Source organism: Lepidochelys kempii, chromosome 1 (genome assembly GCF_965140285.1).
Source record: "Lepidochelys kempii isolate rLepKem1 chromosome 1, rLepKem1.hap1, whole genome shotgun sequence".
In the NCBI taxonomy this organism is placed as follows: domain Eukaryota; kingdom Metazoa; phylum Chordata; order Testudines; family Cheloniidae; genus Lepidochelys; species Lepidochelys kempii.
In genome coordinates, this window is record NC_136380.1 from 228,897,805 (window position 1) to 228,923,953 (window position 26,149).

General features: G+C 41.9%; 1 protein-coding gene across 3 annotated transcripts in view; it reads left to right on the plus strand.

Annotated features, from left to right (window-relative positions):
- The first annotated feature begins 5,799 nt into the window (after window positions 1–5,799).
- SHISAL1 (shisa like 1) overlaps window positions 5,800–26,149 on the plus strand; it is a 290,293-nt gene continuing 269,943 nt past the window's right edge. For all 3 annotated transcript variants that reach the window (XM_078849321.1, XM_078849325.1, XM_078849330.1), the window contains exon 1: window positions 5,800–5,909. Coding sequence is in view for 1 of the 3 variants with exons in the window: in XM_078849330.1 (XP_078705456.1) it covers window positions 5,885–5,909 (25 nt within the window). In the remaining 2 variants the exon portion in view is untranslated. The remainder of the gene's footprint in view (window positions 5,910–26,149) is intronic.

Here is a 26,149-nt window from a genome sequence, read left to right on the forward strand (position 1 = left end):
CAAATAGTAAAGACTGATAGGACAGAGCAGATAATATCCCTGTGGAGAAAGGGCGTGGAATCGCTTTTTTACGGAAGGGAAACTGGGACAGAGAAAAATGAAGTGCCTTCCAGAAGAGCTCACAGGAAATCTGTAAATGATCTAGAAAACGAACCCAGATCTCCTGAGATCCAACCCAGTGCCTTAATCATAAGACCATTCTTCGAATGTCAGGAGAACAGACCTTTAAGAATTCAGATGTTGTAACATTTAATAATAACGTGGTAATCTGCTATCTTCAGAACTAAATGTATGTTCTCACCAGGGGAGTGTGGTTTGTCACTTCTAGTTGCCATTGTTTCCAGTGAAAATTATACCATGCATTACTCCTGGTTGACACACAATGACGTGCAAAAAGAAAAGGAGTACTTGTGGCACCTTAGAGACTAACCAATTTATTTGAGCATGAGCTTTCGTGAGCTACAGCTCACTTCATCGGATGCAAAAATGACGTGCAAAATCTCAGGAATAAATATGGGTCAATGCTTTAATAATTTGGAGAGAGGAAATTGGAAGAAGGGGTGTGTTTCTGAAATTTAGTTTTTCTAGATATGGCAACGCTTTCTGAGCTGGTGCACACATCCTTAGAAACAAAACATGGAAGATAAATTGAGGGGAAATCCTGAGGCAGGTGCTTTTGTTTCACTCCCATGTTGAAAGTGAATAGCACACAGCTACTTTCCAGTTTGAATAGAGCCTGCTGGATGCATTGTCAGGAGTAATGACTGTGGAAAAGCTGTAAATCCATTTTTCTCTGAAACTACTTCCAAGACCTTTTCTTTAGGACAATATATAATGTTCAGCTGCTCGTGCCATCCATAAAAAGTGAGACTCCTTTCCACTCACCTGCCATAAAACTGAACTCTCTCTGACCTCTGAGGAAAAGAATTACTCTAGCATATAATGCTCATTGGGAACCCACAGAGATGCTATCTAATCAAGATGTAAACATCCCTTTGTAATAAATTGCGGCATTGGAGGTCAAAACATTTTGCAGAAAGATATTGATATCTTTTCTTCAGTAATAACTATGAATAATGCCTTTTTAGTTGGATGATGACAGGTTGCACTTGACAGCACATTAGTCAGCATGAGTATTCCCTTTAATAGGACAGATCCACTTTTTACAGTCATCTATTTAATGCAACCCAGCATAATCAAACTGCCTCCTTTGACTCTTGCTTCCTTTTCTGGGTATGGGCCAAGACGTGGAGCAGTGTTTTTAAAAAAACAAGCCAGGAATAACAATGAACTCTTCTGTTATGGATAGGCAGAGACTGAAATGCACAATACATCTAGGGACTCGGCCTAGCTTGCAACAAAAACCTGTTGGAGTAAGTTATAGTCAGTCTAAACAGATCCATTGCTTTTTTTTTTTTTTTTTAAACCAGAAGGGACCATTATTTAATCTGACCTCCTGTGTAACACAAACCATAGAATTTGACTTGATAATTCCTGAATCAAGCCATCAAGATCAAGGACTTGTGGCTGAACTACAGAATATCTTTTAGAAAGACATCCCAGTATCAATTTAAAGATTCCAGGTGGAAAACTCACTACATCCTCTAGTTCCAGTGACTAGTTATCAAAAGGATCTAATAAGGAGCAGGCCACCATTATGCCTGGCACTCTCCAAATCAGATGGAGAAGCAATGCCTCCCCGGAAAGTTTACAGCCAAAGTGGGGAGGGATATAGAGCTTTAATATACATGAACATGGTCACAATTGACACAGTTTTGATAGTTGTTTTGCTGGTGCTTTTTAATTGTGGAGAGGGTAGCAGTAGGGTGAGGAGTTATGGCAGAAGCAGTGGATTTTGGAAAAGGAAGAAAGGACGAGAGTGTCAGTTTGCCACCTGTCTAGCCATGGTCATTGGCAGCAATTTTTAGGCTTCATGGCAAAGGTGAGCCATAGGTATTAACTTCTCAGATTTGAGTGTTCTTCCCAAAGGGTAAAGGAGAAAACCTACTGAAACTAAAAGGGGAAAATTTAAAATGGTTCCCTAATTAAATTAGGGAGATGTACAAATCGGAGTTCTCTGTGATGTGATCAACCACTCAGTTTGGGAGAACATCTTTCCAGTGATTTGCATCTGCATGTGATAGAAACATAGTGAGAGAGAGTTTTAAATTTGTCATCCCTTTTCTTCAGGCAATAAATTGACCAGCCAATGTGAGCATTGTGAGCATTGAGTATAACTTGTTCGGTTTGGGCCAATGGAGGGGACTGAATCCAGGATCTTTAACACAAAAATCATTAGTCTCTACGGCTCAAACTGAAGCATAGAGTCTCTTCACTGCAAGCAGTGGCAGGCTGATAAACCTGGAGACAAAGCCCCCCACCCCACTATCATAACATGAGTTACATATAACTACAGTTTTATATCTTATAGGCAGATTACACAGGGCCTTCATGTATCTCCCTGTATTGGATCGATGTTCTGTACCCACCCCTAAGGATCAAATTCACTACGGCATTATTCCAGTGTTATCCCCTTTTAATTTTATTGAAACTTTTAGTTACATTTACTAAAAGAAACTCTAGTAACACAAAAAGAAAAGGAGTACTTGTGGCACCTTAGAGACTAACCAATTTATTTGAGCATAAGCTTTCGTGAGCTCACGAAAGCTTATGCTCAAATAAATTGGTTAGTCTCTAAGGTGCCACAAGTACTCCTTTTCTTTTTGCGAATACAGACTAACACGGCTGTTACTCTGAAACCTGTCTAGTAACACAGTGGTGAATCAGGCCCTTGATATTGTAAATAAAAACAAACAAAACACTACTAACATCATATGGAGGAAGAGAAGAGCTTGGTGGTGATGGAGATATCATTATACACACCGGGGGGCAAACAGTGTCAGTCACTAGACTTTAATGTACCCTATGTAATTTGATATACATCTGCTCCCTTCTTTCTCAGGAAAGAACCGATTGTCTGCTGGCACTAAGCATTTGCCTTCTGACATAGTTTAGTGGTTTAAGCCAGAGCAACTACTCTTCATTTCCTCCTTTTCAGCTTCAGTCACTAATCAGCATGCTAACCTATCCCATAAATGAGTGGCAGACTGTTTGGGCTGGAATTAGACAGGTATCTTCAGTACCGCCCACTGCACATTCTTTAGTTTTTATTAGCTCCACCACCCCCCTGCAATCTGGGTCTTTAACAGCTCTAACAGTTTAGGCACAAAAAGAGCGACAGATTCTGTGCTATAAGTGGGATGTCCAATGAAATTAGTGAATTACCACCAATGAGGCTGTCTTGATAACCTCCATTTTTCAGCCTGGATAGGTTTTGTTTGAGAGGCATGGGTGTGTTCATTTGATATGGAACCTCCATTAAGATTTGAGTTTCAGAGCCTACTTGCTGCCTCATTTAGCAGCAGACAGATTCAGAAATGCTTCCCACACACACCAGCAGCCCAACTGGAGCATCCTTAATATATACAGTATCACAAAAAGGCTTGGAATTGCAAGCAGATTTTAAGGCAGTATTTAAAGTCACTGAGAAAGTGGTTTGGTGGCTTGAGAAGAGAGGGAACAAAGTTTCTACTGCTGCAAATGAAAGTAGAATGGACAGAGTGAGAGTCTGAGCAGGCATTCCCTGGCTATGGAGTTGTGGGGAGAGAGGGGGGGAAGAACTGGAGGAACAGAGTAAGAAGACGGAGGACGGGGGTGAGCAGGAATGGAGGAAAATGTTGCTGCTGGATTTAATTTTTCTGTTAAGTATTGAACAACTTCAGGGTTGGAAACTTGATTGGAAATTGTTCTGCATTCATACATCTAAGAGGTATTGAGGCAAGCTGCTGTATTGCCTCTAAAGGGGAAGGAAATACACAATCTTCCAAGCCTCCCCTTCAAAAATCAGACTGCTCCCGTAATGAGTAAGAGCTCTTTTATGGAAGGGAAAGTTTTATAGGCATTTTTTGAGCAGCAGCACGGGCAATGCGGTGCATGGTAGCAAGGGCCCTAAGGTAAAAGGGGATGAAAATGAATGACTTAATTATAGCCCAAGATTGATCCAAGGTTTACTCTGGCACAGAATCTCCGTGGTTACAGTTACACACAGGAGGTAAGTGGCAGCAACCAGCCCTTCATCCAGTGGCCTGAAGGTTGCTGTGAACTGCAGCCACCAAGAGGAACTATTGAGTAGGGAAACACTCTACCACCACAGCTTCCAGCAAGGTTCCTGTGGATCGGATTAAAACTGCCTTCCTCTGGCAGCACCTCTGAGGGAGGGTGGTGGTGGAAGCCCTGCATACCTCAAAGAATGGAGTATTCCTCTTCTTCCTACTGCACAACAGCTCTGACTGGTGATTCACCTCTCACTGATCCTGGCTTTATACAGGTGTAACAGTTTCTTTTTAAATAAGGCCAGAAGAGGCCATTATGGTCACCCGACCAGCTACATAACACAGATCGTAGAGTGAATGTAATTAATTCCTGCATCTAGTCCAAAACGTCTATTTAAGATGTAGCATATATTTTAGAAAGACATTCAGTCTTGATTTAAAGACTTCAAATTGATGGCAAATCCACTAGGGCTTTAAGTAAAGTTATTCCGATGGTTAATTTTACTCAGTGTTCTTTTAAAAAAAAAATCCTTCATATTTCTAGTCTGAATTTGTCTAGCTTCAAATTCCTGCCACTAGGTCTTATTAAGCCTTTGTTTGCTACATCAGAGTGGTCTACTATCCAAATTCTTCCCATAGAGGTACTTAGATCATTACTGATGACACTTGTTTTCTTAAATCAATTGAGTAACTCCCAGTGTGGGAGGAGAATTGGGTATCTGGCCCTATATCTTGTGTGCATCAGCATGTATGAATCCTGACCAACCACTGAGGGGTTTGTGGGGAATACAGACACTCCCATTCCATATTTCTTTGAAGTGTGCTATGTATCTTAAATGTGAGTGTTCAGCATATCAAGCCTTTCATTGAGCATGTTTATGCCTCAAATGCTCACTTGAGAGAAAACTGTTCTGTTTTCAGAATTCCCAGCTGGAGAAATCATAAAAATGTTCCTGAACCAGTGAGCTTTGACCCATGTCCTAGTCAAAAAGCAAACAAGCAACTCTGTTGCCATCAACACTGGTTTAAAAAATTGCATGTAATATAGAATCCTCCAACAGCTGTGAAATGAACTCCAGGTTGTTTGCACCTGAAGAGACATCACTCTGCTTTCTATATTTCGTGGGTATAATTGCCTTTTCCACCCATTCTGCTGTTGTAAAATTGGCATTTCCACCCACCCCTTCTCATAAGAGACAGAAAGCGAGAGAAGCAAAAGGAGCATGAAACTCCCCATGCTTATATCCTTTCCCCCAAATATCACTAGAAAGAAGTCACAACTGGCCTCAGAGATGTGTGAAGAAAAACGATAGGCTGAAATTCTGAATGCTAAAATCTTCAGAAATCTCTCCTATAATTCCTGTGTTGTAAAGGGTCATGTGCTAAATATAAACCTTTCCAGGCAACCCAAGAAGAGAAACAGTCAGAGAGCTTGTAGTTAGAAAAAGCTGTGATCTGATTACAAAGTGCTGTGTATCATAAATTAAACTGTCATTGTTTTTAATACTCAAACTGCTTTGAATTGAGGTAGGTGGCTTTAGATAACATTTCATCTTCCACTGTTGGCGGGCGGGCGGGGGGGGGGGGGATAGCCCTCTTTATTTCATTTGGAATGTGTAACAAAATTGGCATCCAGGGGAATCTGCTCTCAAGTGAAGAGATTCTCTCCTCATTTAGAGCTGCAGCTGATCTGAATGTACACTGAGCATGGATGAAGTTGATCAATAGGCTGTCAGTTTGAAATCCATTGTTGTTTCTCCTCAGCTCTATCTATGGTGACAACTGACTTGCTAACAGGTAATGTTATTTATACTGCTTTTACCGCATCTGTACAATGAAATATCACTTTGGAAGGGAATTCATTTTGGTTTAAAGGCACAGACATTCCTCACCTTTAAACAGTGGGCTACCCATTTTGCCTTTCAATGTGTTAATAGCACTTTAAAATGTAATGATCTAGTTAATGTTGAATACCAGAGGAAATCCTATTGACAGAATTTTGAGAGCCACATTAAGACTAAATAGGACTCAAATGGTTATACTTCAGGAATTATTAATTTGTACATTTTAAAAGCTCTCGTATGTTTTAATATACTCTCATATGTTTTAGAAACATGCTTGAAAGGTCCTAGTATTAAATCAAGACACCTAGATTTTTTTTATTACTATTTTTTAAACCAGTTCAGTAATGAATTTGGATTGCTCTGTCAGGAAACCATCTGCCTTTCCCCACAGGATAATGTGTCTCTGAAAAACAGCAACTGTCTCTGCCCTTGTTCTTTTACCGTAATAAAAAAAATTAAACTAAACATAGTGATAACACCACGTGTATTTATTTAAGTCACTACAGCTAATTTGTTTCCAGGAAGCACTTTTTGGAAAGCCACCAGAATTACAGTTTGGGATTTGAGAAACCTGCAGCCTGTGAAAGAAGCAATAACTCCTACATGTAGTTCTTGGTTGCTGAAATGTTAGGGTTTACAAAAGAAGACAGATCTATTTATCATAAATTAATTGCTGAAGAAGCTTATCTCTTGAAACACTACTATATTCTACCGTTCCAGGAAATGAATGTTGAGCCAGACAGATATACATCCATAGTCTCATGTTTATTGTATTGAGCAGGAACATAACTTCCTAATCTCCATTAATGTGCAAAAAAGCAAAGAGGAAATATTTATCTCAAACACTCTCACTTAAACCATAGCAGAGCATTGAGTTTTAAGCTTTTGCAGTTTTTTAATGGACTGCTTTTTGCAAAGGGCAAAATTAAATTCTGCATGAACTATAGATTAACATGGCTATTCTAATAGGAAAGGTTTGATTTTGTTGGACTGAAAAAAGGCACAATTCTCTAATGCTCTGGAGCTTGCTTATCCTGTGATACGTGAACATTTCCAAATATTAATTACTGTCTAAAAGGATTCTTTACCTAATCTTTAAAAAGGATTTTTTTTTTAAGGCAAGAGGATTAATTTTGATCCACATTTCCCTGTAAAAGAGGAGATCATTTTATTAAAGCATTTTGGGATTCCAGGATTATTTCTGTTCTTGTAATGTGAATGCTGAATGTTCCCTCCCCCCACCCCCACCCCACTGAACCTTCTGTTGATTGATGGCAAAGGACCCCTTGAAGTGCAGGTGGATTCTTCCATCTCTGATATAAGCTATTTTGTTTGTGAATTTAATCCATGAACAATTGTTATGCTAACAGGCTACATTAGAAGGACCATTCAATATACAGAATTTATAAGACTCTTGTAAGTAAAGTTGAGGTGCATTCTGATTTGTAGGTATACGTTCTTGGACTATAGGCATATAGTCATATCTAAATGGGCAGTACAATTGTCGCTTGTCCTCCTTGCTGAGACTATAAGGAACACAACCGGATATGGAAATGAAGGACTAACTTGCCCCCTCTGATAGTTGTATTGTGGTAGTGCCTAGCTGTCTCAGCCAGCATTGAGCTCTGTTTGTGCTAGGTGCTGTCCCTGCCCCCCAAAGCTTACAATCTATATTGGCAAGATAGACAAGTGGCAGGAGAAAGGAAGTATGGATGGGGAGCAGAGGCGTGGCAAGATTGTGACTTGCCCATGATGACTCGGGGCATCTGTGGTAGAGCAGGATATTGAATCAGATTCAGCTCTATTGACTTGAATCCAGAATTTGGGTAGTACTTTAATTACAGGTTCATCCTTCCTCTTGCAAGGGCTTCAGTTTCCATGTCTGCCAATCTAGTACTTTTCCCCCTCTGTATATAATTTACTAAAGCAATTAAGAAAAACAATTCAAGCATGTTTTTTTAGTTAAAATGGTCTCTGTGCAAAAGCAAATGCAAATTGCTGTCTCCCTTGCTCTCTTCTGTGGCCAGTAGGTAATGCCCTTGCCAGTTCTTGGGAGTGGCTTGCCATCACTTCCTCTGGAAATGTCAGAAAGGGAAGGCCAGCCCTGCCAACCAGCAAGGAATTGCTTCCTCTTTGTCTTCTGGCTCGTGTTCGGGGTTGTGTCTCTAACACTAACCAATATTGGCCCTTGTCAGGTGACAAGTGCATGTTGCCTTTAGAGCTTTGACCCAGATTATGTGACTGGGACCAAGACACAAAGTTTCAGGTCCATGGGAACCTGCTAGTTGATGGGCTATGTTATCTAGCATGATAGGTCAGGTCCATGTTTTACTACCAGAAACTTACAGAATGTCATGTTGAGGTTCAGTAGGCATTTTCCCCTTTCCAAACCATGGGATGGGAGTAGCTTGGTGTATCTAGCTGCGTAATTTATTTACAATACTAAGCTCTGCACTGGGCATTGTTATAGCTTTATTAGGTATGTGATTTTTGTCACGGGTATTGGGCAAGACTCCCTTGTGGTGGTTATTGGACGTTTTAGCTTAAAAAAATAAATAGGCATAGAGTAGAGAGCGTTTCCCCCCCTATTTTACATCTAATTATTCCCCAGCTATCATGAGAAATGTCTGCTTTCCAGTTATCTCTAATATGGAGATAGGCCTCACAGTCAAGCACTTTGAGGTCCATCCAGTGTGAGGTCTGATAACAGTATTTTTATTTATTTCTATGAACTGCACTGTATCTACTTGACATAGCTCTACCTTCCTAAGTCTTTATGGAGTGTCTTGAATTGTCCCTAGCAATTACAGCAGTAAGGGTTTTGCCGTTTTAATGAAACATAAAGCTAAAGGGTAGTATTTTAAAATTGGAAATACTGATTCAATACTATGGTGACATTTTTAGATTCTGTCATTATCCGTGTATTTGGTATTCATTTATAATTGCCCTAAAAACACAATGGTAGCAGCATTTAATAGGATAGCTGATAAATTCAGTAACTTTAGCAAGGAGCCCATGAGCCCTTGAAACAAAGTCTTAACAATGTGAAATACGCTATGCAATGGCTATGCAATGTGCAGCCTTCCTCATTTGTCAGATAATTCTAAATACCATGCTGCCTCTTGTCTTACTTGCTATCATTGAAAGTCTGCCTGTGCCCCAATCCTGCACACATTTAACTTCAGTAGGATTACTTTTGTGCTTAAAGTTAAGCACTTGCTGTAGTGCTTTGCTGGATCAGAGCCTTAGATATACATTTATTAAGTCTTTTTAGCACACTCTGGATTTTGGATGGTCTACAGGTATAGCTCATAAAGGAAAGGTTGGATATTTTTTTAAAATGTCAATTTAGTATATGTGTGTTTGACACCACTGGAAGGTGAAGCCCTCTTCATAACCACAGCCTGTATTGTACTCATGTTGTGGCTAAGCAGAGTGTGACAGGTTCCCCACAGGGTGCCACCTGAAACTGGGGTACCACTGAGCCCCCTGACCCATCAGCCTGCGCTCCCTCTAACACTGTACTGCTGTGACAAGCTACAAAGCTTTCCAGCCTGCCTACATACAGGTAGGGACACACCCAGCTGCAGTTACAAGCAAGCTCTCTGACCAGTCCCTGCATGGGAAGTTGCTCCCAGCTCCTCAGGCATGCACCCCTTCTGAAGTATAAACCCCAAATAAATAGGCATAGAGCAGAGATAGCTGGGGGAATAATTAGATGTAAAATTATCATGAGAAATGTCTGCTTTCCAGTTATCCCTAATATGAAGACTAGAGAACTGTACAGCATAAGCTCATAAAATTTGCCCCCTTCCTCAATGTGGAGAGGAATATGCAACAGTCTTTTGCCCCTGAGTTATGATTCCCATACACTGGTTTAGATACAGCAAAAACAAGTTTATTAACTACAAAATATAGATTTTAAGTGATTATTAGTGATAGCAAACAGTTCAAAGCAAATTATCTAGCAAATAAACAAAAAAACCCTCAAACTAAACTTAATATACTAAATAGATAGGGTGATAATCTGCTGTTTGTATCCAAAGAGATAATACAAGCAGGCTGCAGATTCTTGAAGGGCAAGCTGCACTTTCTTTACAACTTGGAACCCCCAGGTGTTCATTCACAGGCTAAAAATCCCTTTAGTCTGGGTCCAGCACTTCCTTCAGTTCAGTCTTTGTTCCTCAGGTGTTTCCAGGAGGAGTCTTGTATTGGGAACAAAGAACCCCAGATGATCATAGAATATCAGGGTTGGAAGGGACCCCAGAAGGTCATCTAGTCCAACTCCCTGCTCGAGCAGGACCAATTCCCAGTTAAATCATCCCAGCCAGGGCTTTGTCAAGCCTGACCTTAAAAACCTCTAAGGAAGGAGATTCTACCACCTCCCTAGGTAACGCATTCCAATGTTTCACCACCCTCTTAGTGAAAAAGTTTTTCCTAATATCCAATCTAAACCTCCCCCACTGCAACTTGAGACCATTACTCCTCGTTCTGTCATCTGCTACCATTGAGAACAGTCTAGAGCCATCCTCTTTGGAACCCCTTTCAGGTAGTTGAAAGCAGCTATCAAATCCCCCCTCATTCTTCTCTTCTGCAGGCTAAACAATCCCAGCTCCCTCAGCCTCTCCTCATAACTCATGTGTTCCAGTCCCCTAATCATTTTTGTTGCCCTTCGCTGGACTCTCTCCAATTTATCCACATCCTTCTTGAAATGTGGGGCCCAAAACTGGACACAGTACTCCAGATGAGGCCTCACCAATGTCGAATAGAAGGGAACGATCACGTCCCTCGATCTGCTCGCTATGCCCCTACTTATACATCCCAAAATGCCATTGGCCTTCTTGGCAACAAGGGCACGCTGCTGACTCATATCCAGCTTCTCGTCCACTGTCACCCCTAGGTCCTTTTCCGCAGAACTGCTGCCTAGCCATTCGGTCCCTAGTCTGTAGCTGTGCATTGGGTTCTTCCGTCCTAAGTGCAGGACCCTGCACTTATCCTTATTGAACCTCATCAGATTTCTTTTGGCCCAATCCTCCAATTTGTCTAGGTCCTTCTGTATCCTATCCCTCCCCTCCAGCGTATCTACCACTCCTCCCAGTTTAGTATCATCCGCAAATTTGCTGAGAGTGCAATCCACACCATCCTCCAGATCATTTATGAAGATATTGAACAAAACCGGCCCCAGGGCCGACCCTTGGGGCACTCCACTTGATACCGGCTGCCAACTAGACATGGAGCCATTGATCACTACCCGTTGAGCCCGACAATCTAGCTAGCTTTCTACCCACCTTATAGTGCATTCATCCAGCCCATACTTCCTTAACTTGCTGACAAGAATACTGTGGGAGACCGTGTCAAAAGCTTTGCTAAAGTCAAGAAACAATACATCCACTGCTTTCCCTTCATCCACAGAACCAGTAATCTCATCATAAAAGGCGATTAGATTAGTCAGGCATGACCTTCCCTTGGTGAATCCATGCTGGCTGTTCCTGATCACTTTCCTCTCATGTAAGTGCTTCAGGATTGATTCTTTGAGGACCTGCTCCATGATTTTTCCAGGGACTGAGGTGAGGCTGACTGGCCTGTAGTTCCCAGGATCCTCCTTCTTCCCTTTTTTAAAGGGATGATGTCACTCCCTGCCTTACATAGCTTTTGCATTTGGTGGGAACCCTTTGTTCCAAAAGCTGGGTTCCCAGAGAGGTCTGTAGAAAAACACTGACATCCCAAAATGGAGTCTAGAGACATGTGGTCTCATCACATGTTGTTGTAGTCTTATAGCAGCCATCACTCACAGGCTATTTGGAGCATTCACAGGAAGGCTCACCAGGTGAGAGATAAGCTTCTCCTAAGGCCTATTGTTTTTCCCTAATGGCCCTTCCCCACTCACTGTCTAGAATGAAAACATCTTGTCTAGTGGGCATTACCCAGGAGTAACTACATTTGAAATACAGATACACAATATTAATAACTTCAGATACAAAAATGATACATGCATATAAATAGGATAATCATATTCAGCAAATCATAACCTTTCCAATGACCTCTCACATGAGTTGCATAAAATACATGGTGATTATGTCACAGTGATATTATATGATTGTGAAGAATAGGGGGTGCAGTGTCACAAAACCACTAGAAGGTGAAGCCCTCTTCGTAGCCATAGCCTGTGTTGTACTCATGTTGTGGCTAAGCACAGTTCCCACTCTTCCCCCTAGTAGCATGCCTCAACACTGACCAACTGGTGACATCCCAGAGCGAGGGTGTGAGGAGTTGGCTGATGTGATTGGAGAGCCATTGACCATTATCTTTGAAAATTTGTGGTGATCAGCAGAGGTCCCATATGATTGGAAAAAGGCAAATATAGTGCCCATATTTTAAAAAGGGGAGAGAGAGAACCAGGGGAGCTACAGACCAGTCAGCCTCACTTCAGTCCCCGGCAAAATCATGGAGCAGGTCCTCAAGGAATCCATTTTGAAGCACTTGGAGGAGAGGAAGGTGATCAAGAACCGTCAACATAGATTCACCAGGGGCAAGTCATGCCTGACCAACCTGATTGCCTTCTATGATGAGATAACTGGCTCTGTGGATATGGGGAAAGTGGTGGATGTGATATATCTTGACTTTAGCAAAGCTTTTGGTACGATCTCCCACAGTATTCTTGTCAGCAAATTAAAGAAGTATGGATTGGATTAGTGGACTATAAGGTGGATATAAAGCTGGCTAGATTGTCGGGCTGAACAGATAGTGATCAACAGCTTGATGTCTAGTTGGCAGCTGGTATCAAGCAGCGTGCCCCAGTGGTCGGTCCTGGGGCTGGTTTTGTTCAACATCTTTATTAATTATCTGGATGATGGGATGAATTGCACCCTCAGCAAGTTCGCTAAACTGGGGGGAGAGGTAAATAATCTGGAGGGTAAGGATAGGGTCTAGAGTGACCTAGATAAATTGGAGGATTGGGCCAAAAGAAATCTGATGAGGTTCAACAAAGACAAGTGCAGAGTCCTGCACTTAGGAAGGAAGAATCCCATGCACTTCTACAGGCTGGGGACCGACTGGCTAAGCATCAGTTCTGCAGAAAAGGACCTAGGGATTACAGTGGATGAGAAGCGGGATATGAGTCAGCAGTGTGCCCTTGTTGCCAAGAAGGCCAACGGCATATTGGGCTGTATTAGTAGGAGCATTGCCAGCAGATCGAGGGAAATGATTATTCCCCTCTGTTCGGCACTGGTGAGGTCACACCTGGAATATTGTGTCCAGTTTTGCCCTCCCCCACTACAGAAGGGATGTGGACAAATTGGAGAGAGTCCAGCGGAGGGCAGCAAAAATGATTAGGGGCTGGGGCACATGACTTACGAGGAGAGGCTGAGGGAACTGGGGTTATTTAGTCTGCAGAAGAGAAGGGTGAAGGGGGGATTTGATAGCAGCCTTCCACTACCTGAAGGGGGATTCCAAAGAGGATGGAGGTAGGCTATTCTCAGCGGTGGCAGATGACAGAACGAGGAGTAATGGTCTCAAGTTGCAGTGGGGGAGGTCTAGGTTGGATATTAGGAAACACTGTTTCACTAGGAGGGTGGTGAAGCACTGGAATGGGTTACCTAGGGATGGAGAGTCCACTACCTCCTTAGAGGTTTTTAAGGCCTGGTTTGACAAAGCCTTGGCTGGGATGATTTAGTTGGTGTGGTCCTGCTTTGAGCAGGGGGTTGGACTAGATGACCTCCTGAGATTTCTTCCAACCCTGATATTCTATGTGGCTAGCTCACAGGGACAAGAGATGCAGTAAACAGAGGTCAGCTGCCAAAAGGCCACTTTGGGGCTGCAGCTCTTTGTCTCTGCCATAATTGAAGGGTCAGCTGTCAGAAAAGCATGCTGGGAAAAGTCAGGCGACTGAGGAATTGTGGTAGTGGTTGTCAGCAGCTATAAAGAAAGGTGTTTTAAAAGAGAGTTTGTGTCCTTTTTTTTGTGGGCAAGGGATCTAGATGTAAGACATAATCAGGTTCTCAAGGTCGGAGCACAGTGTTTGAATAGCTCTTCTTTTGTTACTGTTCTGTTTCCAGAGTATATTAAAAACTGAGGGGCAATTCTGACAACTGCTGCTTCCTGTGCTTCGTCTATCTTCACTATGTCACAGAAGATATTTTAATCTAAATCTGAGTTCTCTGTGATTGCCCAAGTGCTTGACAGTGTTTCTTTATAAACTCTGTTTGTGTGTGTGACAGAGAGGGAGGGAGAGACGATGCAACAGGGTGCAGTCTCAGCTCACAACGTGTAGGCCACTGACCTCTTAATGCCATTTCTTCATACACATGGATCAACAAAATTACTTGATTCCGAGTGGCCTTGACATTTGTTGTTCCCTTAATCTGTCTCCATGAGAGAGTGTGTGTACGCTGTTTGTGTACATACGTGTCCCCTGTAGCGCACAACACACACTTTTATAGCTGCTTCTGCAGCAGCATGCTCCCCATTTAAAGGTGCAGAACAGAGAAAACAGGACAAAAGATACTATTGACATACATCGCATCCAGTAATTCAGAGTTCTCCTCTTTCAAAACATATCTCTGATAACTTTAATCACACACAGTTTTACATTTAAAAAAAAAATCCAAAATAACACATGAGGAGTAAATAGGGAGCTAAGACAGGACTACCTGAAGGAAAGGCTAACACATACCTGCCTTCCCTGGTAAATTATTCCATGTAACAAAAGAGTGGGTGTCACAGCTTGTCAACCTGGTGCCTTAGTCCACACAAGCAGGGGAGTAAGCTCTACTGCGTACTCCTGTGTCCTGCACTAACTGGCCAGCATTCACTAAAAGTGCACTGGTGCATGACAACATAGTATTGCGTGAAACAGGATTATATGAATGAGCACTGGGGAACTTTGAGTGCACCAGGGTCCACACGTGCCAGTTAGTATGCGATATGCTTGTGCACATTAGAATTTATCTCATGCAGGCTAAGACACCTGGTAGACAAGCCCTAGGATTCACCTAGAATTTCTTCTGAAGATAGGATTTTAAAAGGTGTGATGAAACAATAGGAATAAGGATACTAGGTTAAACCAAAACTGTAAGACATGTTGGACTAGATCAGTCTCCTGTCCTTAACATTTCATAAGTACTTAAAGTAACTTCTTATGCAACAAATACAAGAGTCAGACTATCCCCAAGAAGAAACAAAGTAACCTTGAGCTTTGAAAAAACTTGGTATCCAGCAGGATGAGTCCTGAATGTTATCACTGCAATTTTAAGTGACTTTATTAGTCATACAGTACTTTCCAGAAGTTGAAATGGGAGAGCTTAAGAAATAGGAACTGCTGTACTTTCTAGTATGTATTTGCTCTTGCATATCACCTTTCTTCTTCTAAGGCTCTCAATGTGCTTGATAGTCCTTAATCAAAAATAAATTTTGCCAGTGTCTGTAGAAGGCACCACCAAGTTCTAGATAATTAAATATGTATAATGCAGACCGCATTTAAAATTAGAACATCAAAACCCAGGATGTCTATTCTGAATAAAGGAGTCTAAAATCATGATAAAAAGCACAAGGAGACAGCCCCTTTTATAAGGCTGATCTGTTCTGTTCCAGTTTAAATGGGTACAGTGGGACTCCCCGGAAGTAGGTGGTATTCAAAGTTACCAAGACCAATTTTGTGCAGTAAGGTACAAGTCAGTGTGAGTAAAGGAATCAGTATCTGACCCTCAGGCTGACAACACCCCCAGCCCTACCTCTCCAGGTGGCTGAAGTTAGGTTCCAAAATTCATACTTGGACAACTAAGTAGATATAGACCAATGCCTTTGAAGCACCTGTGGCTCCTGTTGATTTTGATGGGACTTGGGGTTGCTCAGTGCCTTGAAAGAGAGACCTGCCTTTCAAGTGTCTAAATATAGATTTTTGGAGTCTAACTTCGTGAGGTTTGGAAAGTTTGGCGTGTGAATTTAGAATGAGCAAGAAACTTGGCCAGGAGTATTTTGAAAACAATGAATTTTCTTGGGGTTTGAAGGAGCCCACCACAAAAGGGAATTTTAATAGTTAAAGCAAGAAGAGTAGATCTTTAAGTGTGCCCTGCAGGGAGGTGTCAGGATATAGGCTGTAACCTCTGCTCTGTTTTTCTGAGTGTTTACATAGCTTTAATTAAGAAGAGGAACATTGATGCCTCTAAGAGCTCCCTGTAAAGAAGTACACTCAGGAAGCCATTTGAAGCACACAGCAACTTTACTAGCTCTTCCACCTGTAAAAGCAGCTGGAGGTGAGGTGGAACTAGTCATCTGCCCCCCCAGAGGTCACTGCTACATAAGAGGAAGATGAGGAAGCATGACCTGCGTGAGATCTGCTTGCGAACTGCAGGGGCCACCAGTAGGAAACAAATATCAAGAGGGAAAGGGGAGTCAGGCAGTATGTGGAAGGGAGGAAGAGATGTCAGAGAAATACTTGCAGGGGATGTGATAAATGAAGGTGGGGGGGGAGCTCCCTTTTATGGACACCCAGCCAGCCAGTTCGCTATAAAACCCCTGTTAGTAGCTGTTCGCTACTTGCTTTACTTGTAAAGGGTTAAAAAGTCCATAGGTAAAAAGAAGTGAATGGGCACCTGACCAAAAGAGCCAATGGGAAGGCTAGAACTTTCTAAAATTGGGAAAAAACTTCCCCTTTGTTTGTCTGCCTGTTGTTCTCCGGAGAGATGGGACAGAGCAGAGAGAGGTCTGGAACTATGCTGTAAAAAGCTTTGGGCCAGGTATGGAAAATCATCAGATCATACCTAGAAACTACTCATTTGAAACCCCAGATATGTAAGTAGATTAGGAAATGTCTAGGAAGAGACTATTAGGTTTATCTCTTTATGGCTTGTGGACTCCTTTGTGCTAACCCCAGGTGCTTTTGTTTTGCTTGTAACCTTTAAGCTGGACCTCAAGAAGCTATTTTGATGCTTAATCCTTTTAATTGTTTTTTTTTTAAACCTAGAAAAAAGCCTAAGTTCCAGATGTATTTTTTCCTTTTTTGTTTTTTAATAAAATTTATCTTTTTAAAGAATGGAATTGGATTTTTGTGTTCCTAAGAGTTTTGTGCACATGTTGTTTAATTAGCTGGTGGCAACAGCTCATTTCCTTTGTCTTCTTTCCCAGCTCTTCCCGGGGTGGGGGAGGTGAAAGGGCTTGAGGGTACCCCACAGGAAGGAATTCCCAAGTGCATCTTCCTGGGTTCCAAAAGGGGTTTCTTGACCTTGGGTGGTGGCAGCATCTACCTATCCAAAGTCAGAAAAAAAGCTGTAACCTTGGGAGTTTAATACAAGCCTGGAGTCACCAGTATTAATTTTTAGAATCCTTGCAGGCCCCTACCTTCTGCACTTGAAGTGCCAGAGTGGGGAATCAGCCTTGGCAGGGAAGGAGACTGAATGGCAGAGTAGCATGTGCAGGGAACTCCTGAGGAAATGAACAAGAGAGACATGTGAGGGGGATTAAATACAAATCAAAAGGAGACCATGTGATCAACCTACTGTAAATTATAGTCACAGATCTCCCAATGACTTGTGGTGGGTGTGTGTGTGTGTGATGGGTTGGATCACAGAAACCACCCGGAGGTTGCCACCTGATGTGCCAAGACTACTTCTGCTCCTGCTTTCCTGCCTTGTCAGTTTAGGACTTCAGTGCCCTTCCTGGTTTGAGCCAGACCCGCTAGCCTGCTGCAAACCCAGACCCAGGTCTGAACCACGTCCCCTAACAGCTGTAGGCTTAACTGAAAGCAGCTTACAGAAGTGTTCCTGTCTCCCACACTCAGATGCCCAACTCCCAATGGGGTCCAAACCCTAAATAAATCTGTTTTACCCTGTATAAAGCTTTTACAGGATAAACTCCTAAATTGTTCGCCCTCTATAACACTGACAGAGATATGCACAGCTGTTTGCTCCCCCCTTCCCCCAGGTATTAATACATACTCTGAGTTAATTAATAAGTAAAAAGTGATTTTATTAAATACAGGAAGTAGGATTTAATTTCTGGTGTACGATTAAAGTTCCATTTGTGCAACAAATATCTCTTGGTAGAAGAAAAATTTTGGACAACCACTTTTAAAATCTCTATGTAGTGGCTGATATTAAATAATGGTCATACAGGAGGATGAATTGGACATTTCTGAGCAAATCAAAATTGTGCATCAAATAAATGAGGTGTAATACAGTCTACACCAGTTTTGGGGCTTGATAAAATGAGTTTAAATTCCCCCTGTATTGATGACGTGTGTATACATGTCATCTGATCTAAGTCTTCCCAATGTCTCCTGAGTCCATCGTATGCTGTGAAATACCTTTTTATAATGATTGAGCTTTAGCTTTCTTTCCTGTTAGTTTTATTATGGTGTTGGCTAATACAGCCCCTCCCGCAAAAAGACCTTTTTTGCTCCAGTATGGTTCCACTGCACTGCGCAGTGTGAAAGAGGGGGTCTGGATGAGGTGAGTCATGCATGTTGTACGTGCTCCCTGAGTGGTGTAGAACCCCTGAATAAACCCCTTATTTTTATATGCACATATTATATGCATATAAAAGGCAGGCCAGGGATACTCTGGGCTGGAGAAGAGATCAATGTTGGGGCTGGAGGATTTGCTATTTATGAGGCGTGTCCTGTTCCCACTCCTCGGAAGGGAGGCTGCCTGAGGACATGCATTTGGTCAAAGTGGTTTCTGTGAAATAGTACTGCATATGATTTGGAACCTGGGATTTTCAACTTCACACAGATTTCCCTGTGGTGACTTAGGCTGAAGATCTGGACTAGTCCCTTAATTCATAGCGTCTTCCCAGTCTTTAGGGTTAAATTGTACTTCCAGTTCATTTTCATCATCCATTTTAAGTTTGTTTTATCTGGATAAACCCAGCCAACTAGTAATAAATAAGTCTTATCTGTTGCATGTGCCATTCCTGAAATAGAAACAAGCGAGTTCCAACATGTAGGCACTAAGATGAGCTATCAGCAAGCTGCTGATAAAATAGCACTTGGTGTGGTGATAATCCAACTATATCTTTTTACTATTGAAAGGAGGATCAAATGTTCATCTACACATAAATACAATCAATTTAATGTCAAAACTCTAACTTCCCAAAAGAATGAATATCCATAGATTTATAGCTTTTCATTCCCCAAAACCCAGGAATAACTATATGAGCACCAATGTGATGATACCTAAATGTTTCCCAAATTCTAAATTGCCGTGTATTTCAATTCTGGGTTCCTTGCCTCTTGGATATGATCAGTAGGCTTGAGACTTGCTGAGTATTTCTCCCTTTTTTGCATTGCTTGCTGTTAAACCATATCAGAATTAAGGGGCTCACAGCATACATGCACCTTCTACTGGAATTGCACTGAAGTCCATGGGAGTAGCACGTAAAGGGCCTGAGCCAGTGCTCTTTGAAGTCTGTTGAGATTCCTTCTACTAAATCCAAATGGCATCGGATCAGGTCTATTCAGCAATCCTATGATCCGGCATCTGAAGTTCTTGACTCCCAGTTTTGTGCTCTTAGCATTAAAGAATGCTATTGTATAGCTAACGATATCTACTGCCATAATCCAATAAGGTAGCTACTTCACACTGTTAATGCCGTGTTCTATATACTTTGCTTGACTTGTTCTATTCCCTACTTCCATTCTGTAAAATGGTGCTATGGGAAATGCTAGTATGGCTTAGTTGTCCTTAAAATAGTACCTTTTGAACCTAAACATTTGTAACTGACTGACTGCAGCACATATTATTTAGAGTTGTGGGGATTTTCCAAGCTGTAAGAGTCAGCAGTTTGACAACAATCATAGCCTTTGAAAACAAGCACTTTCCTCCTCATGTTAGCTAGTTCAGATCTTTACTAGCTCTAGAATGGCCAATTTAATATTTGGCTAGCTCTCTGCCTAAGTATAGTACCCTTTAAAGTAAAACCATATCAACTTCTAATTGGAAGCTCTCAGAGTTAAAGGGACCTGCCCTGGTCAACAGTGTTCCCACTCTCCTAAACTCAAAGGTACCCACCTCTGGCACTGGGCCCAGATGGACCTTCACAGATAGCCAATGTCCTATTTACTCAACTCTGAATATGGACTCTACAGGTAAAATCTTAGCCCCACTGGAGTTAATAGGAATTTTGCCATTGACTTTAATGTGGTCAGGATTTTACCCTGGATATCTTTTTCTTTTTCGTTCTGTTGGTGTTAGATGCTATTTCATTTTCACCTATCGTCTTTCCTACCATTGCAACGTTTCAGCTACCAAACCCCTCTCTCCTTGAATCAGACTGGTTCTTGCTCACCTCTCTTTTCACCCATTCTCCAGTTTTATTTCCTCAGTCCCTTCTTCCCCTCCCTCCACATCAGCCCCAATGAGTGCCCCCACCAGCAAAACACTAAAACTATTTTATGGTATAAATAAAATAAAAATATAAACCTATAAAGAGAGAGACAGACTAGCAAGACGTGCCATCTGTGATCTATCCTTCCCACTACCCCTGTAAATTCTTCAGAGTGGGGACAAATTCTTGTTATATGTTTATAGCATACTTTGCAGTAATTACCCTATCAATGTCTGCTTGAGTCTACTTAATCCTCTCCTCTACTTAATCCTGCACAATACTGTACAAAAACCCTAAACCATATTTTCTCAGCAGCTTTGAGATTATTGATTATAAAGGAGCCATATATCCTTTTTGGCGAGGGGTGGGAGGGAGAAGGGAGGAATCAAAATGAAGTTTCAGACAAAAATCTTACTAGTAGAAACCTGAACGTAGAGGCATTTTGTATATAACTACACTACTTGAAGTATGAACCCTTAATGTATGTTACTCTCTTGGTGTGCATAGGTGATCTTTATCTTTTGTCATGAAATGTTCAATGTATACAATACTACCAAAAACAGTGAAATGATATGCTTCAACTGTTGTATTTTCAGTATATGGGCACAATCCTATTATCATCCAGAATAAATTAAATTTTTCATTTTGTAATATGCATGCTATATCTGAAGGCAGACAAGCTAGAAACATGTTTAAGCATCACGAACACATTTGGAATTTGCTTATATGCATGTGTTGATTGTTGTTTCATATTAGGGGTCCAATTTTTCCTGCAAGTGAAAGTGTGGTACTTCTATTAATATTTAATGAGAGGCACATGTGCATCCAAAGTCAGAACTGGACCTTTCTGATTTAGTGGGGTATTGAGTAAGGCAAATAAGATTTGTACACACCTTTTCAGGTGCCTTTGCTGGTAATCTAATAAAATAAAATCAGGACCAAAAGTTACTTATATGTAATATATTGCAACTTGAATTGCACAAGTAGTCTTGTTGACTTCAATCAGATTGTTCAAATGAGTGAAGTTACTTGGATTCAGAAGGTTTGCAAGATTAGGTCCTTGGACAATATTTTTTAGTATTCCTCTCAAGTTCCAGCATGTAAACTAGACCTGGTCAAATATTCTCTAAGCATTTTATAGAACCAGCAGTGGCATTTTTGTCCATTAAATTATTTGACAGGGTTTTTTCCCCCACCCTTGACAACACTTTTTTCAGTATTCACTGAGTAATACATTTGACACTTTTTTTTTTTTTTTTTTTACTTTTTGAGTTTTGGATGAACTATTCATAACTTTTTTTTTTTTACCTTATTCCCCCAACTCTAATATAAACCCTACAAAACAAAGGAAATGCAAAAATAAAGATCAAAGTTTATATTAGTCAAGGTGTGCTGAGTTTGGGTCATGGAATTTCAATACATCTATAGTCTCTCATACTCTTCCCCTTCCCCTGGCCCCCCCCCCCACAAAAAATCCCCAACAGCCCTTGGGTTTAGGGAATTTAAACAAGAAACTATATCAGTTATTGTTAAGTATGCATTATTTATGGTTACCTTTATTACAAACTTTTTCCTCCCCTAATGTAATCATATATCAAACATCTTAAATGGAGCTGATTTCTAATCCTCGAATTATACACAAATAATTTTGGAAAGCGGTTTAAGTACTTTGATTTGAACTTTAGAATTGAAACAGTTAAAAATTCTAATCCAAACTATTTACCTGAAGAGGTATGACTGTATATGCCCCAATTCTACAAACACTGAAGTGTGAATAGTCTCATTGTTATTTGACAATTGTTTCATATCTTCAATAAATTAATTCTATTTATATAAATGTAAAATATTAGCAATACGTTTAGAATAAAACTTTATCTTTCTAATATAAAACTGTTTTATTATGTCAGTGACTCAATGTGTGAAGCTGGGACACTGTCATTTACCCTATTCAAATAAGGATTGGACATTTATATAGATAATGAGAACATCCACAATCACAAGATTAAGGATTTAAAATGTTCACACAAATCTTCATGCTTCAAGGCATAAACCACATTCTATCTGGAGAGGTAAGGAAGTCACTTTCCTTATGGGATGACCATTACAAAATCTCACTGAGAGATTCCTTGATGCTTCAGAGGAAGGTTCTGGTACTGACCACTTTTGTTGAGAGGATACTGGGCTACATGATCATTAATGTGACCTGCTACAAAAATCCCTTTGTTCCATACTTCATATTCAGGGTTGGTTCTGATTCAGTACAAAAACAAATTCTGAAATCTCTAAATGCTTCATTGAAATAGAACTTCCATCTTCCACACAGCTATATTAATTAGAGCAGTTTTAACGTTCCTTGATTATATAGCTAAGATGTCATATTGCTGTATCAATACAATGAAATGAGACGGGGTGAGGGCTCTGACTGGGGGCATGCATTCTGGTGTGGGGCTGGGGATGGGGGACTTGGGATTGCATGAGGGGGCCAAGGGAGAGCTAGGGCCAAGGGGTTTGCAGTGTGTGGGGGGGGTGCAGACTGCAAAAGGGGGTGCGGGTGCAGGCTCTGAGAGGGAGTTTGAGAGTGTGAGGGGCTCTGAGCTGGGGCAGGGGGTAGGGGCGCAGGCTCTGGGCGGCTCTGGCTGGTGCAGTTTGCAGGGGCTCTGGGAGGCGCTGATGTCAGGCGGCCCCTTAAATAGCAGCCGCACCAGCACTGCCCTGGCATTTCCCGGGCCTCAGAGGCTGCTCTATCTGCCGTGAATCCTGGATGCATGGCTCGGCCAGCACAATGAGAACACAATTTTTTCCTGTTCTCTGGAATGAGGGTGGGGAGGGAAGGGGAGAAAATTCCCCACAAGTGACCCACACATCCTACTGCTGCCCCTGGCTCGTTGCTCTCCCAGCATGGCCCAAATCACAGCAGCTCTAGAGAGTATGCTGCTGTAGGCTCCCTCCTCCTCCCCGTGCCGTTTTCAGTGACTCCCAGCCACTCTCCTTCATGCACCTCCCCTCATCCCCTGCCTGGCTGCTGGCTGGGGCCTCCGCACCCAGCTGCGGCCCAACTCTGCCCTGACCCATTCCCGGGGAGAGCAGCCCAACTTTAGCCCCATGCTTCCACACAGCCCATTCATCCCCGGGAGGAAACTGACTAGCCCACAGTCCCTTACCTGCTGGCCACATGGTCACAAGACAAGCCCGGTGCAGCAGCTCCTGGGGAGCAGGCTATGGGGCCTGGGGCAGGTGGCAGTGGCTTGCCCTGGCCCCTCCCCTGCCGCCGGCTGCAAGCAGCCCCTGGGGAGCCGGGCCGGCTCCTCTCTCTGCTCCTGCCGTCCCGGGAGCAGTGGGCCGGGTAAGGAGGGAGGTGAAGGCACTTCCTGAAGGCCACAATTCCCGCTCCACAGGGAGCCCCTGGCCACCGTGGAGGCTGCTGTCTGGGGTTAACCTGCCGACCGCAGCCTGCAGCCAAATGCCTTTCCCAGTCCCTCTGCTGGGACCCACCCCTGGCTTGCTGGGGCTCACACGACCCCTGAGCTCCACAGAGAAAGAGCTGCTACAGGCCCGCCTCCTCATCCCCCCTACTGCTGACCAGACTTTTAATGGCCCAGTCAGTGGTGTCAACCGGGGCCACCAGGGTCCATTTTCGACTGCTCGTTCTGGTCAAAAACTGGCCGCCTGGCAACCCTATGCGGGGCTCCCGGTCACTACCGCAGCAGTGGTGGCGGCTGGGGCCCCCTGGGCCCTTTTAAATTTCCCGGGCCTCCGGGCAATTGTCCCCTTTGCCGCCACCGCCCACCCCCACCCCATCGGTGGGCCTGGTAAATACTTACTAAGCAAAACTTCTATTGACTTTAATGGAACTACTTATGTGCTTAAGGTTATACGAGGGGGTTTGCAGGATCAGAGACAAAAAGAGAAGAAAATATGAAATTCCAAAATTAACGTAATAGAAAGATGGTGGTGGGGAAGCATACTGCTGATAGAATTGGAAAGATGTTGAAGCTGAGAAGGACCAATTTAGCTGTAGAACTTAACTTGATGCTTCCTGGTGACTTCCTGGAACCTTTGCGCATAGCTAAGAAATGCCATGGGTAGGATTGATATTAATCTGAAAGTACATTTAGAACAACCAAAGAGGGATCATGATGGTAAGCGGAACACTTTGTGCAAATGGATCGACGAATCTTCCATTAATATTTTACTCTGAACAATTTTCAATAATAAAGGCCACTGTGGCTGTCTAATACTTTGAGAAGCAGTTAATAAACTAATTCCTTATGAGATTTTGGAATCCTGACTCTTTGATATTCAGATCTTTCAAATCAGTTTTATAAAGAAGCTGAACTGTTTCAGATAACTTTTGGCTCAGGTCTTATTTTAATTAGAATTGGAACTGAATCCCAAACTCTTGAGGTTTGAAAAAGTTTTGTTAACTTTGCATTTTCAATTTGGTATTTTTCTGTTTCATACACAGTTCCTGGCTCTAACTAGGGCCAAAGGAGCATGAAAAAGGAATAGATCAAATCCCATTTAGATTGGAGACCACATTGCTATCTGTGAACCAACTAGATAGTTGTACTTCTCTAGAACAATGCAGATCACAAAGCATAGTGTGAAGCATGCGACTGCTAGGTATAAGCATATTCAGATGAGGGATCCAGAAGAGATTATCTGATGATCTCTAGATCACATTGGAAGACCTTCCTCTTTGAGAAAGCTTTCCCAACATAAACAGAATGACACACAAACCTGTATCTCTGAAAAATTCCACATCCCAAGCAGAATCTGAAAAAAAGAGAAGACAGACTCTGAACTCCACTAGGAATTTAACTATTGCCGATCTGATAAATGTGGAAGGTGCTCATACACTATGATGATGAGCAACAGTATAAAACTTTAAGATAGGTAGAAAAAGCAGCAAGAAATCTGAGAAGATTGGGACAAAAAGATTTCTGATGAAAATTTATACTTGAGGCTTAGTCTCATATTTTTAAACTAAAATTATTTGGAGAAATTCAGTTTACATCTAAATAAATATCTGAGCTTTGGGGTACTTACCCAAGCAGAACATTTTGAGGTTTGCCCTTCACTTTGGTCATACAGCGTGTATTTTACTCTAACAGTTGGAATGGTTTACAATAAATGGGAAGTTGGTTGGTTGTTAATCAGAGGTAGCTCTCTCGAAATATATAGAGAACACAGTTGAAATCCACTAAGGGTTAATAGTGACTGAAAAATTGTTAATGTCTGATGGCTGCTGGGTGACCTCTTTTGACTTGTTGTCGTCAGTCCAGTTTCTAGTAGACAAGGATCCAAATCACACAAACCATCAGCACAACTTGGCACCATTCTTGACATTCTCGGCTGAGACCAAAGATTGAATTGCCCAAGGAAAATGAAATATTCTCTCTAATTCTAATTCAGTGCTGAAGCACATTGACAGGGCTATGTGGAGAAGCCTATGTTGACCTGTTTTATGGGTATATAGAGGAATTCAGAATCCAGGGCTTTCAGCATGATGTCTTGTAATAAGAAAACTCATTTAAAAAAAATAGCAACTATTTTTTGCAAGTTTTATCTAATAGATATTTGTCAGAAGCACATAATTAACTTTTACCAAAAAAGAAAAGAAAAAGGAAATGGTAAATACCAGTAAACTTCTGGAATTAAACTCCACCTTTCAACACTGAGTTAGTACCTAATTTGAGTTTTAAGTGAGAGAGAAACTTTGATTAATTAAGGCTGTCCCTCTTATTTAGATATTTCCTTGTTTCTTTATACTGGAGGAATTCTGCATTATTCTTCCCATTTAACAGACTTCCTGACCAGTCACTTCATGTCTTCTTTTTAAAACTGAGGGCTGCTTAACAAGGAGGAATGCCT